Source organism: Syngnathus floridae, chromosome 5, assembly GCF_059516105.1.
Source record: "Syngnathus floridae isolate MCC-2025c chromosome 5, RoL_Sflo_1.0, whole genome shotgun sequence".
NCBI classification, from domain to species: Eukaryota; Metazoa; Chordata; class Actinopteri; order Syngnathiformes; family Syngnathidae; genus Syngnathus; species Syngnathus floridae.
In genome coordinates, this window is record NC_142417.1 from 14,179,998 (window position 1) to 14,195,453 (window position 15,456).

The following is a 15,456-nucleotide window of genomic DNA, read 5'->3' on the forward strand; positions in this document are numbered from 1 at the left end:
ACAACAGTCAGTCGAAACCCAAATAATGAACCCAGTGAGGACTCCATTCAGAAGTATATTACAATTCAAAGTGCAAGACAATCCATAAGATCCAGGTCTTCGAGTCAGTCCTTTTGTTTCGTCATCCAAAAATGAGTGTAACTACCTCCTCAACAAACTACTCGTGCCACTAAGACAAAAAAAAAGCAAAATGGCCTTTTATCAGCCAAAGGGCGCAAGAAGAAAGACATTTTTTGAAGACATCACCAACAAAATTATCATCAGAACGTTCATCGAGCGCTTTGCTCTTTTTTTTTCTCCTTTCCACTTGTCCATCTCATTTGGACAACAACTCGATTCACACTCATTAGTGCTTTCCAACCAAACATTTTGATAACCTGGATGTGTGACTGACTTGAAGTTACACTCTGCTAATTATGTCCTCCTTTTTGTTTTGCGCAGTGTGTATTTTTGTCGTACAAAACCCCTCCCAATTCTGGAGTACTTGTAGAGCAGCTTGACACATCTACACCATTTTCTGGAGGGCATTGGTAGGTGGGAAAGATTCAAATGGAGGTAGAGCGGAGAAAAGAAACAACACAATGTATTGGCTGGGAGATGGCTGAAAGCAACATACTATTGCATCGGTATTGATTGGGCGCCGGCCTTTTACATTTTCCATGAACTCCTCTGAGCTGCTGCTTTGAGTGGAAGTGATGGGGAGGAAGTGGTTGCTTGATCGTCATGATATTTCTTTAAACATTATGTTGTCGTTATGCCTCCCCAGACAAGGCGGCAGCCATATCCAGTAAATCAAAGGATCCTGATGCCTTTTTGTTCATCCCACACATCTAATTTATGACCCCAATAAACAGTCCCTGTGTACCATGACCATTATTGTCTACAGACATTGTGAAATTATTATTATTTTTGTTTTGTGGAAGGGCTGTAATCAACAGTAAGAAATGCGACTACTATACAAAGGCCAATTTGAATTGGAGGCAGCACCTTCTGCTCTTCTTTTGACTTAGTAAGCAGGAGCTAGTCGCAGTGTAGCCCACATTCACAAGTGCAGCTTCTCTTTCCATGGAGCCAGGTGGCAGCTAATTCACTTTCTTTGTCCCTCCTAATGAATTGTTAATTGGTTTGCGTCACCCGCCGAGCAGAGTGGATAGCAGGTGCTGCTGAGGATGGCCACCGTCACTCGCGCCGATTCGTGAGCTGCCTTGTGTAGGCCGACAGGAACTCGGCCAAATATCAGCTCGCAAGGTGTCTGTTGGCCCAAAAAATGCTGAGGATAAGGACATAGCTTTTTTGATGACTAATAGTTGATTAAACAAAAATATTTTCTGTTGGAAGTCATGGAATGTACCACAATCATCTGTGATTTAGAGAAGAAAAAAAATACGACCCCTCTCATACGCTTCACCAGTTTTCTGAAGCTGGGCCGTGATTGGTTGTGACATGAATTCTGGCAATTGTGATGTCATTTTCAGTCAACAACAAGTGGCAAAAAGACCGCCCATTAAATTTTTCTCATATTCCACAAACACAATATAATGCCGGGTTCAGACCAGTGGAGGGGCCACATACAACATATTATTATATAGAATATTTTTAAGTGGCGGCTCGGTGGCGCACTGGTTAGCACGTCCGCCTCACAGTTAGGAAGGTACGGGTTCGATTCCACCTCCGGCCCTCCCTGTGTGGAGTTTGCATGTTCTCCCCGGGCCCGCGTGGGTTTTCTCCGGGCACTCCGGTTTCCTCCCACATTCCAAAAACATGCTTGGTAGGCTGATTGAAGACTCCAAATTGTCCCTAGGTGTGAGTGTGAGTGCGATTGGTTGTCTGTCTCTGTGTGCCCTGCGATTGGCTGGCAACCAGTTCAGGGTGTCCCCCGCCTACTGCCCGATGACGGCTGGGATAGGCTCCAGCACGCCCGCGACCCCCGTGGGGACTAAGCGGTTCGGAAAATGGATGGATGGATATTTTTGAGTTGATTTCCTCTTTAAGAATCTGTGGGAGGATCCACAAACTGCTCTTCACAAATGCTCTCCATCTAATCTACTTGAGCTAGAGCTTCTTTTGCAAGGAAGAATGGGGAACAAAATTAGTTTCTATGTGCGCAAAATTCACAATTGTCTTGCCGCTGCAATCATGTTTTAAAAACTATCCTCTAAAAACACGTGTATATTATAATCTCAAATCGCTGTTTACTGATTAATGAATTCATTCATTCATTCATTCATTCATTTGCTGCCCATGACCCACGCAAAGTGGCTCTGTGATCCACTTGTGTCACACAGTAAAAATGAAAAAGAAGAACCAATAAATGCAATATACCTTTAAGCACAAGAGACATTCCAATCCATAGTCTGAACTCGCTTCTGAGCCACGCATTCCCTTGCCTACCGATGGTCAACCCCTGGAATGGGACTGCAATCTTCCATATCACTACTCTTGCTCAACAACAATTCCACATCCTCGCTCGTACATCTCCTTTATTACACGCAGAAACCGTGTCAAGCATGCTGGAAAGTACTTTGTCACTTTCTTTCTTACCATCCTCACATAACGCCCAAAAAGTGCCTCCTATCAAAGCACACCCTGAGCTGATACTTAGATGCTCGTCACATTGAGAATTGCTAAACTGGAATCTTTTTCGACATCATTTCAGTCGCATTTTGATTTGGGGCATTGAGTATTGTCCTGCTGTATGAGGATGAATGTTTGATTTATAGAAATTGCTCTTCAAAACGTGGCTCTTCTTCTTTTAGTGAAAGTATTCAAAGTCCACCCATGCTTGTTTATCATGCGCCGCAAATTTATATCCACCGATACTTAATGGCATTTTTTGTCCCTGCAGGTGGTTGCTCTGAACAAGCGAAGTAAGGAAGCTGAGTCTGCATTCCTCGGAATCTACAAACAGCTTATTGAGGCCCCAGGTGAGTCTCCCACCAAGACTGTAGATGTTTATCTTCCCAAACAATACCAGCAGAAGCAGTAGTCCCACACTGAAATGGTTCATTTCGGCAAATATCTTTTCTTCGATCAAGATCAATTAATTCCCCATCGTCTCTTATCTCGAATGTGGGGAACTATGGTTACTTCATGTCAAGTCTACGAAGCAATCAACACATCAACAAATGGGGAATCAACAAATCCCAAAATATTGCTCAAGTGATACGACGGGGTAAGCTTGCACATTGATATGAGATGCATAAAGCTCCACACCCTGTGGCTTCTATCTATTTTTTATGTCAAGTCCATGATCTGAGTGGTTTCCAAAACTCTGCGTGAGGCCACTTCAAAACCCAGCCTAGGTCCTTGAGACTGCTTAACATGGCTGAGGAGCGAACACATCCTTGAGGAGTTTGGCTGATGATTGTAGAGGGCCAATTAAAATCCCCACTGAAGTCTGGCTTCGTGTGGAACGGGGGCCTGATGAGGCCAATTGGGGAAAAGCAAGAGAGGGGGTGAAGGCTTAGAGAGGAGGAAAGACTTTTTGCAGATCTTAATTTCAGTGCCCATCCATATGTACGCCGGATACTGCGGCAAAATATGGTCCAATCTTATTCCAGATCAAAGAAACACGTGTGGCAAGAGTAGAGAAAGCTGGTCACTAATTCAATGAATGAAAGATAAAGTCTGCAGCTGACGTTAAAAGGTCTCCAGCTCAATATTGTCTCTCGCTCTCACTGGCTACATGATACCGTCCCAAAAAAAATAATTCATTCACAAGCCATTTCCTTAACATTGCATTATTTTTCACCTAATAGTAACTTTCATTTTTGTCTATATAAATATGAAAGTCAAAGCCCCTGGATTAAACACAGGAGCACATTTTGCCAAGTAACCTAGTAAATAGTTCATTAGAGATGAGAAGAATATGAAAAGAAAGGTCCCATTAGAAAAAGTCAAAAGTGGAACGTTATTTTACAGTGAAATACATTTTTCGTGATGCACCACGCCATTACCGTATTTCTTTAGACTATACGACACTCTCGAGTAGAAGTTGTACCTGTCAAAAATGCATCAAAAAGAAGAATAAAACATGTGAGTTGCCCCAGATGTAAAGTTGCATTTTTGATAAAAAAATATTTCTTCTACTTTCTTTTGGCGGAAGGCATAGGATATAAATATAACCGCCACCTTCTTTCACATGCTACGAAGGTGGACTACTACTTCTTCTTTGTCTTCTTCCTTTTGTCTCCTTCCATTCTTTCAGGTTTTTTTTAACAGTTGGCAAAGACCTTTGGTGCATAACTGTTGGTGGTAATGCACAGACAGTCAACGCTATTAGTGAACGGGGAGTTTGCGTGCTCTCTGAGCTCTAATCCCAATTCAGGTATTTATAATATAATTGTAATTTTCTTTCCATCGAATAACTTCATTTAACTGCAACATTGTGCATTTTTACCATTTAACCACCCTTTGTACCACGCTTAGAGAATCACCGAATAGAATAAACAGTGGCGGATTCGTTTTTTTCTTTCGTTCTGTAACCTTAGTGTTGTTATCCTGTTTCTCTGGGTGTGAGCAACATTCAGATGCAAGTCCGGCTATAATATAACATAAATGTTTAGGCAATTATCATCATGGTTATTTATTCATTTCAAGTCTGTGTACAGGTTTGACACTGCTCATCATATTTAGGGACACGGGACCGCTTGAAGCCTTGCCCGGTTGATTTAATCATGGATGGACTGATCACCCATCAATCACTGGGCGCAGGATTTCCCTAAAACGAGCAGTTACCATGCCAAACACACACACAGACGGTTGTGTCATATGACCAATGGGAATCCAGAGCAAGGTCTTTCTGCAGGGAGCTCTTCCTGTTTTTGGTGTGCGATGTTGCCTACATTATTCTGTGCCTGTTTGTCACTGCTACAGGTATCCAAGGTCACAAGTCCCATCCTACTTGAGAATGGATGGCTCCAGGTTTACTGCAGGCCAGTCATTTGGCTATGGCCTTACTTCATTTCTCCCTGCCTTTCAAAAACAACTCAGCGACCCGTCCCCCCCTCGCTTCAACGCTGTACAGCTCGTGTGTTTCTGATTCTTTGACAGATGTAATCATTCTTTACTCGACATGCTCATTAATCGAAACTCTGGATGTCCCCCCCCCCCTTTCTTATTATTTCATTTGACAGTGTCTCTCCCCTAGAGTGTATTTGCTTGTGCGCTCATTTGTGTGCTGTCGGTCCAATCAGAGCAGGCCGCAGTTAATGAACAACACGGAGGTAGGGGACAACATCTGTTCAATATGTGACCTGTTCTACGTGGCCATCATTAGCATCTGGTCACATATGAGTTATCCACTTTGCAGCTCTTTCACTCTTTGAATACCGATCCCGTTGGTTTGTTTGATGCGAGCGAGATAATGATATGCTTTGGAAATAATGCTGCAGTGCAATCACACCTTGAATGTAGCGGTAAATGCTAAGCAGAAATCAGCTCCTCTCGACAGGAAAACTTCTTGGAGAAAGCTATTGAGTTTTGTTTTTGTTCCATCCCTTCCTGCCTTTTATGAAGGCCCCTAAGCTGAGATGTCAATCCACTGGAGCGTTTCATTAGTGTGCTATGTTTTGATCTGCCTGTGACATCTTCTCATGCTGTGCACACTAACCCAGTCTGAGTCTTGAAAGGGGCCTGTTAACAGTGTTTCCCAAACAATGTTTATATCACCTCCGCACTGTTTTGATCAGTCCTGATAAACACGTTGTGATCACCCAGAGCTGGAAAAATTCTGTCAGCTTCTGCCGGAGTTCATCAGTTTCGCAGAGAGGCATCTAACTTTTCCCACGTCTTTTTCTACCTTTCCTTCTTGCTGTCTCATTCTTCTCTTTCCTCCTGGAATGTGTGTGCTGTCGTTTGAACGTCAGCGTTTGTTGCCGCCTCTGTGAGATCAGCGAGGCCCTGTCGCCAGGGGCGTAGCCCAGAGACTGACACTCCAGGTGTTTGCTCTTCCTCGCCTCCTCTCACGCACATGCAAGCACATCCACGTACACACATGACGGAACGTATGCACGCACGTATGCACACACGTATGCACGCACGTATGCACGCATGTATGCATGCACACACACACACACACACACACACACACACACACACACACACACACACACACACACACACACACACACACATACACGCACACACACACACACACACACACACACACACACACACACACACACACACACACACACACACACACACACACACACACACACACACACGCGCGCGCCTCCCTCAGGGTCCAGCCCACCACCTCTCTTTTAGAACAGAGCTGCTTTCATCTGAGCGGGGAGCTCATCAGACTTTGTGAAGATTCTGTTCCGAATACACCCCACTAAGTGTGTAAACGTGTGTATGCGTGTGCGCACAAAGGTAAGTTGACAATGCAACAGCGCTTGCTAGTGGTGACAAATAGAACTGCAGGGCAGAGCAAAGAGCAGAATTTTGTTACAAGCCTGAGTGGAATTTGGTTTGGGGCTCCCCTCCCACCTTGTTTATGTGTTGAATTTGTTAAACAAAAATAAGAAAAAATAGTCCTCATGCGAGCCTCTAGTGGCCAGGGAACCCCAAGCAGCCGCTTCGTTTGCTAATGTTTGGGGTCAGCTGTTACGATGTGCTGCGTGCCGTTTTCTGTTCTACGAGGCTTGTAAATCTCTTCTATATTCACAGCCAACGCTCCCTCCAGCTATGAAATTATCAAATCAGAAAGCACTGACCTCAGTAGTTCAAAGCCATTCAAATGCATTAAGAATGGTTGTCCTTCTTCAACCCCCACCAAACATAAACAGGCACATGCAGAGAGGCCTGCAAGGCACAGCAAGCTGCCTTTATTGTAATTGTGCAGCTGAGTACCTACAGTCAGGCAAGGAGGAGGAATGCTGTAAATGTTTGTGGCAGTCTGTTGGAAAATAAGGGCATATAAAAGCTGATGGGGAATGAAAGCTCTCTGGGTGGGACGTGATTATGCACAAGTGATTAATAAGAGCAGTAATAAACAAAGGCCCAGGAGATGTTTGAGGTGCTTAATAATGCATTATGTTCATAAAAGAGCTGGGCCTCTCCAACTGATCCCTGTGGAGTAGGACACCCAGAGGGACCAGGAGAGAGAACAAGTGTGTCTGTAGGAATGCAGGTTTGTGTGCATGTGCCGTTCCCAAATGTGAAGACAAAAGAATTGGATGAGTCTTATTTCTTACGACTTCACTGCACGCCACAAAAAAACAAACGTGTAGCTTGTATAATTTTGTTCCGTCAAATTTAGTTTGCGTCTGAACTTGTTTCTTCTGGCTGCTGTGTGTTTCTTGTAGGATCCTCTCGATCCTCTCTGTACTTCTGTGGAAAAAGAAGACATTTCTCTTTCAAAAAATGTTGCTTTCCATTTCTTTCTCAAATGCACGGCCAATCGTTCCGCAAGTCAAGTTCATTTAAACTAAATCCATATCATGCATGTTGGCTTCAAATGCACCACAGAAAATCGAGTCCTCTCTGTGAATATGCCGTGTTATGGTTTTCCAATCAAAATAAATTGTGTGCTCATAGCGGGGTGAAGGCAGCAATTACAGTAAATGCTTAACATCAATTTACATTTGTGAAGGTGAAAATGGAGCTCCAAAATTGAGTCAGCCTAATTTTGGTCCTTGACAGCACTATTACAGCACTGTTACTGTTTGTTGCAGCAGCAGCAGCAGAAGATGTTTATGGACCTTGAAGTCCACTCCCGGAGAGAAAAAACAACAACACTGTTTTGAATGAAAAAAAAAAACTTGAGCGCAGCCTTGTAAATTAATTTGTTCGTGTTGTATGATGGGAACACAGCTGGCCTCATTAACATGTGCACAACAAATAATTATAGCCCCCCACCCCCCCTTCTCTTCAGCCAGCCACTGCTTGGCTAATGGGCTTGCTGGGTTAATTATGTCAGAGCGTAATTACACAGGGCCCTGAGAGACAAAATGGTACACCCTACTGTGCCCACGCCACCTAATGATAGTCTATCGCTGACGTGGCAAAGACGAACCAGCCGACACACCTGCTTGTTTTGCAGCGCAAACTCTTCGCCCTTCCCGTACCCACCTAGACCCCAAAGGCAGTGTCTACCTGTGTTTTTTTCTCTTCTGCTCCTTGAGTCTCGTAACGCCTTTTTCTTTGGCATGCAATAGCCTAGAAACGGTAACCCAGTGATCACGGGGAAGCAGCCAGTACATCATGGCATCCTCATTACTGCGCATCCAAAATGATGAAACTCTGTATCAATGCAGCTGCAATTGTGCAAAAACATAATTAAAAGACTGAGTACCTACATAGGCTTGAAGCACTACCGAGATAAAACATATCCAGACACACACACTCTTTTAACCTCTTTTGCAATAATTCGCATTCATAAATTTCAAAGTCAAAGTAGCAGTGTGAGGCTGTCAAGATCAAAACCCGAAAAATGTTTTCTGTTACGTTTCCTTCTTCAGGCTAAAGTCCGCATTTATTTGTCAGTGCGGTTTTTGAAATGAGCTTGCAAGTCAGACTCCACACCCTCACTCAGTGATTGAAAAATTTTTTGGGGGACATTTTAAAATGAATATTATTATTAAATAATTATTCATACTAATGGTTAGAATGATGCATCAATAGGTTACATGAAAATATTAATATCAGTAATCATTAATTAATTTACAATGAAATTAGCTGCTAAATGACTTCTTCGAGCAACTTTTTATTGCTCAGGTATGGAAACGGGGTGACATCATGTAACGTCAAAAAAGGAGAACAACAATATTTCATTCACAGGTTGTAAACATGAAATGGGTACGAACAGTAAATTAAATGACTTAAAGGAAAACTATCAATATCATATGCCAAGATAATATAAAATGATATGGACTGATAGATTTCTTGGTTAGAGCGCTTTTAACCAAAAATATATATATTTTTTTCATTTCCTCAAATAGAAATGCCTTTTCCTCCAAACTAATATAAGAGCTGCAGAAAAAAAATAACATTTGAGTATGCTGTGTATATAAGGGCGAGTATCCCGTATTTTAAAAGGCTTGGTGGTGTTAATGAATGGAAATGTGAGCTTGTTTTAATGTGAAGATTTTTACCATCACATTGTCGTCGTCCATAAATACCACCAATTACTAGGTACATTTCACAAAATTAGCTATCCACTGACTTTCCGGACTCAGTAAGTGTAAATCTCTCAGCCTTTTGAGCGGATCCCCTCATCTCTACTTCAACTCAAGTTACTTTTGTTTACAGACTTGGGTTATTTCCCGTGGCTTTCTATTGGACTTGCCTACTGCCTCCCGTGCCAATGATTGATAATCCTGATTTATCCATGTACGAGTATAATCTCTCTGTCCTTTGATCACAAAAAGTTGAAAGGATATATGGGAAAGAGGCAGATAAAGTGATTTCTGTGACAGTGGGTCGATAGCATAGCAGCGCTTCCTGTTTGTCTTAGAAGAGCTTTTCCCTTAATAGTGATGTCCCTTGTGACTGATGCAATATCTCCACAGTTGGTGCAACAATGAATGCAGACAATGTTTGACTGTAAACGGTCCTGGGAAAAATAGCTCGATCAATTAAATGGTGCAAAATGCTCGTCTGATGAAAAAGGGGATAGAAGGCGCTGCAATGCACAGCCAGAATTTCAAAAAATTGCACACCACAGAAGTTTGGAGGTCTGTGATGAGTATTTATTTTTTTGCTGGGAGTTTATGGCAAAGTTGCGCCTCCATCGCTCATAAAATGTCACGGCAGTCCGGGCCCCACGCAAGACACACAAGTATAAGATGTGCGGATGAAAGCTGCCAGAAAAAAAGTTTGTGTAGAGCAAAGAAGCCATTTTCCTCTTTTAGAGTTTTTAAAGGCATGCGTTCAAGTGTGTGTGTGTGTGTGTGTGTGTGTGTGTGTGTGTGTGTGTGTGTGTGTGTGTGTGTGTGTGTATGTGTGTGTATGTGAGTGAGCGCGAGCGTGGCTCCTCATCTCGACACCCCCACCTCGCCCCCCTTGTCAAGGAGCTCCCCTGAGCTTCCTTCTCTGTGCTTTGGCACTAGAAGTCACCTCCTTTGGTGTTCAGCAGGCAGGTACACAACAAGAGCAGCTCACTCTCTCTGAGCTGTTGAACTTTTCGGGAGGGGAAGAAAGGGAAGGCGAAGATTAAAAACAGCCCTGTGATGTGGAGTGCCGAGCTGCCTCCTGAGAATTCCTGGCATAATAATTTAAATGATCAAATGATACAGAGGAGACTTGTTAGCTGAGAAGCAGCCTCCTAGTTGGCCCCATGGGCCCAGTGCTGCCGCGCATGCATTGCAAAATAGCTCCTCTGTTGTGCTAAAGAATCCTGTTCCCCCCCCCCCCCCTTTCTCTTTTTACCCCCCTCTTCAGGAGCGTACTTTTTCAACACTTTGTTTAGGTGTATATTTGGCACCTTTTTGTGACAATCTCTGTCTTTGTCCTTTACTCGCTTATACGAATACTCATTAGAAGGGGAAGGCTTCCAACTTGGTATTTAGCATTATGTCCAGCCTGTATATTTTTCAAAGGCACCCGAGTGTGAAAAGTTACTTTTCTGGGGGGGAAAAAAAAAACATCGGTATAGTCTACTTCTGTTGAGAAAAGTCGTGTGCAGTCTTATGCTTGGGAATCAAAAAGTATCAACACCATGTGATTAGTTGTAGTTCTTCCTTCACATCTTTGTGTGTGTTTTCACAGATCCAGCTCCTGTACTGGAGGCCTCACACACGTTGGAGGAGAGGCTGCAGCAGCTTCAAACTTCAGCCCCTAACAGCGGGGCACTGGTGAAGGAGATCAGTAGGCACTGGAAGAAACACCTGGAGTGCCTTGAAAAGACAGGTCAGACTAAAAACATGCATGATTAGGATTCATCTTACCCCCCCCTCCAATATCATTATTATTCCTGATCCGGCTCTTTTGTGAGTATCGGACAGAATCCGATTCAATCACAGGATAGGGCTGATCCTGTTTCGTGTGTTTTGTCCGGCGTTGACGCTCTTTGCGGCTGGCGTAAATCATATCAATGTATAGTTCAAATTGTTTTGCTAAGGCTTACGATGCAAAAGATTCAAATATATTATTTTGTTTTGGGCTTTCGATTTAGGCTTGTTAAAAACAGCTAAACACTTCAGTTCAATGTGTGTTGTAAGTGTAGCAAAATACATAACTCATCCTTTTAATCCGTATTTGATTCCTTCCACACCTTAGGGCTGAAGTTAAAAAAAAGAAAAGTGGCAGTGGTGTGGTATCAGAAAGAATGCACTATAAAAAATGGATGGGAAGCCCAAAAAATCCTGGTCCGAACATCACTACTTTTTAGTTCCCCTTTTCAATCGAAAACATTAAGAGTGAAAACACTCCCACAGGAGCTGCTGTCAGTCACAGCTCTCACCCAGACAGTCACACGCAAACTTGCTGATGTCACACACTCACCCACCAACTCTGGCCAATGTAACACAGACCCTACTCTATGTTTTCAATACATGTTATACTTGCATTTTTTTTTTTTAACACAAATGCGTTTATAGATACAAGCGAGCAAAATGAGTTCCCTCTGCAGGGTGTGTGGCTCTCCCTTAGAGGGTGAGAAGCTTGGGATGGGCTCAGAGTAAAGATGGCTCAGGCATCTGGTTAGGATGCCCCATGGACACTCGCTAATGAGGTGTTCTGGACATGACCCACAGGGCAGAGGCCCTGTGAACGAGCCGAGACACCCTACTCTTTCTTCTTGGAACACCTCGGTGTCCTTCCCAAAGTGCTGGATGAAATAGGTAGGAAGAGGGAAGTCTGGGCTTGGCTGATTGGATGCTGCCCTGGTGACAGAAATAAGACAAATAAGACAAATAAAGCAATATGTTTATCATGTGTTCATTTAAAAAGTGTGAGTCATTGTGTGTGTTTTTTACTCTGTAATTTCTCTTTATCACAGGATGGTTCTGAAACGTATTCCCAGTGATAAAATGTGCTGCTGAAGTGCTCATTCTATTACTGAGAGCTCATTAGCCCATAACAAATCCAATTTTTACTATGAAGTGCTTTGCCAAACACTTTTTGATCAGTACAGTGCACAAGACTCCTTGATTGAGGTGCGTTTAGGACCTTGGTGTCTGATCATTCAAGATCTTGTATACTAACCTTGAACATGGTAATGCATGCTTTCATATTCCACTAAGCTACTTTACATGAGTGTTAATGGGTAACATTTGGACTGTGAAACCAGAGGTTCATGATTTAAATCCCACTGTGAACAGATCAAATTAGGTGTTGCAAAGGTGCTTCTCCGCACCATGGCCACTGTCAAGGTGGCCCTGGGACAAAGCAGAACCTCTCTGAAAGTAATTTGTTGTTGCATGCCCTTTGTGTGTTTGCTGTTTTTCTGCGTGGACTGCAACAAAAATATAGAACACGGTGTGAATTAAATTAAAATGAGTAAAATTATGATAATGATGATAGTGGTGATAACTCTTTGGGCCTGATGGACTAAAATCCTAAATAGCAGGCGCTAATTGCGAGTTCACTTGTTACAACAGATTGCTTAAGTTGTTGATGATAGGTGTTAATGTGGTGGAGATTTATGTTTAATAGATGGTTTTGAGTTTAGGTAAAAAGACGTCACAGTTGCCCAGGTTTCAGGTGTCAACCAATTACGGCTCCCAAGTTTTCTGAAGCTGGGCCGTGATTGGTTGTGACCTGAGACCTTGCAACTGTAATGCCATTTTCAGTCAACAGCAAGTGGCAAAATGGCCGCCCCCTGAGATGGCTAAAAACAGGTGGATTTTGCCTGTTTAATTGATATTCCACTAACAAAATCAGTGTTTTGATTAGCTGGGCTGCACAGAACATATTATTACAAAGAAGATTTGGGGGTTGACTTTCCTTTAAATCCTCCACATATTCCAAAATTACACTGCTGAAACGCGAATTGGTCGTGATAGTTTCAAATAATGTTTACATGAGTAGTAAAGATCAATTTTCCATGTCACCTCTCATTTATTCAAAGACACAAAGTCAGCCTCCGCAATTTGTCTCAGGGAGGATAAACTACATTGCATGTGCTAAATAATTCTATTTGCACATACTCCTCCCGGAACGTGCCAAATGAACTGAACAGAAATTGTGCACATTTGGCAGACGCAATCCTCTGTGCAAATCAGCTTCCACGTCTGTCTGTGTACACAATATTTTTTTTGCCTATTTTTGCACACACAGACATTTACTAATTCAGACCCCTTGTCTGCTTCTAACAATGGTTCAGTTACTCATATACACCTGGTTGGGACAGCCACATTCAAATACTGTTATTTCTGCTACAAGTGAATCATTTTCTCCCATTTTCTTCATATCCTTATTATTCAACACAGAACCCACAGACAACGGTTTTGCAAACGCAGCAGAGACTGGAGACCATTTTGACTCGACCTCTCCAGCCCCTGACATGACCCCCAATAGCACGCCAGCACCCGGAGCGCCAGACTCTCCACAGGAGATCTACCAGGACCAAACTGAGGGACAAGGGTGAGGATCGCCAATAATCATGTATCTTCCAGAAACACAAAATGTTCGGTAGCTGTCTGTACTTGAACCAGCCTGAAGGGTACCCATCAAAAAAAGATTTTTTTTCCCCTATTTTAAGATTGTGAAAGGCAATTCCATTTTGCAAATTCATCTTAAAAGAGTTCTTGAATGTGATCAGGCGTACTTGATTAAGCCCCATTTACTGTTGTAGCATCTGGTAATAGACTGAGTGGTGGGTCCGATTATCCCGATAGTGCACAACTAGTTTTGCCCGTGTTAAGACTGAATGATTTCTGAATTGTCCACCTGCCTGCCTCCTGTTTGTCCTGAATACACCTCACCACCACCACAGTGTTGTTAGAGAACTTCTGCAGGTGGCATGTTGCGTAATTGCTTTGGAAGTCAAAGGTGTACAAGGTGAACAGAAATTGAGACAAGACAGTCCCTTGTGGTGTCCCAGCATAACTGACTTCAACATCCGACAGGGTGCTCCACAAGCCCACAAACTGGGGCATGTCGGATAAATATTCTATGAGCCAGAAAAGGTTGGATGCTATTTGAGACACTGTACAATTCAAAGAATGTGAGTGTTGTTGAGGAAACGGCAAACACTCCTGGCTGGAATGATGATGTGGTCTCAGAAGTTAATGTATCCTATGATGCAGTGCGTAAGAACTTCAATGTCGTCCCTATGTGAATCAGAGCACGTCTGCCTCCTGTGCACTCGAAGCAGCTGCTTAATGTGTCACTAGATTCCTGATTTCATCTCCTAATGACCCTTGTGGTTGGTTGCAGGAAGCCTTTGAACCACAGGAACATACTGAGGTGTTCACAGCACGAGATCGTGGTCTAATAATCCAAGTGAGGGCGAGGGTGAACTGTTTGCCTTTCAAATGTTTGCATAGGCCTACAGCAAAAACGATGTTTTATTGTCCCTTGTCGTCTCGTATGGGTGAAAAGTGAGATTTACTGTTTCCTGGAGCATTATAACCTTCTTACATTTAAAATGAGAAGGACATATGGATGGCATCTTTGGGTATTACAAAAACAACACAAAACTATTGATTAGGAGCAAATAGTACTGATGAAAACTTTGATGAGACTTCCTCATTGATAATATTCCCAGTGAGAATGAGATTTTACAGGAGAAATTGAAGTGGTTCACATGTTCATTTAAATAAATGACCTGAGGTGGATCTTCAAAGGTTCTCTTAAAATGCTTGAATGGCACTTAACAGCACTTTTGTCTATTGATGGAACTACTCTGTTATTAACATTTTACATATTGAGGCATAAAGTTGTGTACACACGCTGAAGTGATAATGTGTCACATGGTTTCTTCTCTCAGGGAGGAGGAGAATGCTGGCGTTAGTTTGGCGGGCAAGCTGTCAGAGGCAGAAGAGAAAATCAAGGTTCTGCATGCATGTGAGTGCTTGAAACACTGACATATCCTGTAATGTTAATTACAACTTATGAAACATTAATATTAGATATTAATTTATGAGCACCAGCATTGTGTGTAACTCCTTAATACAAGTAGTCATTCAAATAGAAAGTAATTACACCCACCAGCCACATGAATTACACCTACACATCAAAATAAGCCTTATCACTCCATTTGCCAATCCCTTGATACATTTTTTTTTTTAATTGAATACTCTCAAAGAGATATTTATTTAACACAAGGTTTCATATTTGGATGGTTTGCAGTGTTGCAATCCATCATGCTAAAATCTGGTTTAGACTTGTCTAAATTAAAGAGGTTGTTCATTGACCACCAAAAAGATGCAACAGCACAATTAATATTAGACATCCTGTTTATATTTTGTTTACTGTTTCTCAATTTTGTTTTATTTTTTTTGCTATAAAAATCACAAATAGGCTTTTTTTTCTGCAGACAGGATAGGTTAAAAAATAATCTAT

The 15,456-nt window shown here is 42.4% G+C and overlaps 1 protein-coding gene across 1 annotated transcript in view; it reads left to right on the plus strand.

Annotated features, from left to right (window-relative positions):
- The window catches only part of cux2b (cut-like homeobox 2b), an 82,500-nt gene that overhangs the window by 51,590 nt on the left and 15,454 nt on the right, over positions 1-15,456 (plus strand). The window contains exons 4-7 of the mRNA XM_088377173.1: positions 2,846-2,924; positions 10,717-10,857; positions 13,380-13,533; positions 14,882-14,958. Coding sequence (XP_088233299.1) covers positions 2,846-2,924; positions 10,717-10,857; positions 13,380-13,533; positions 14,882-14,958 — 451 coding nt within the window. The remainder of the gene's footprint in view (positions 1-2,845; positions 2,925-10,716; positions 10,858-13,379; positions 13,534-14,881; positions 14,959-15,456) is intronic.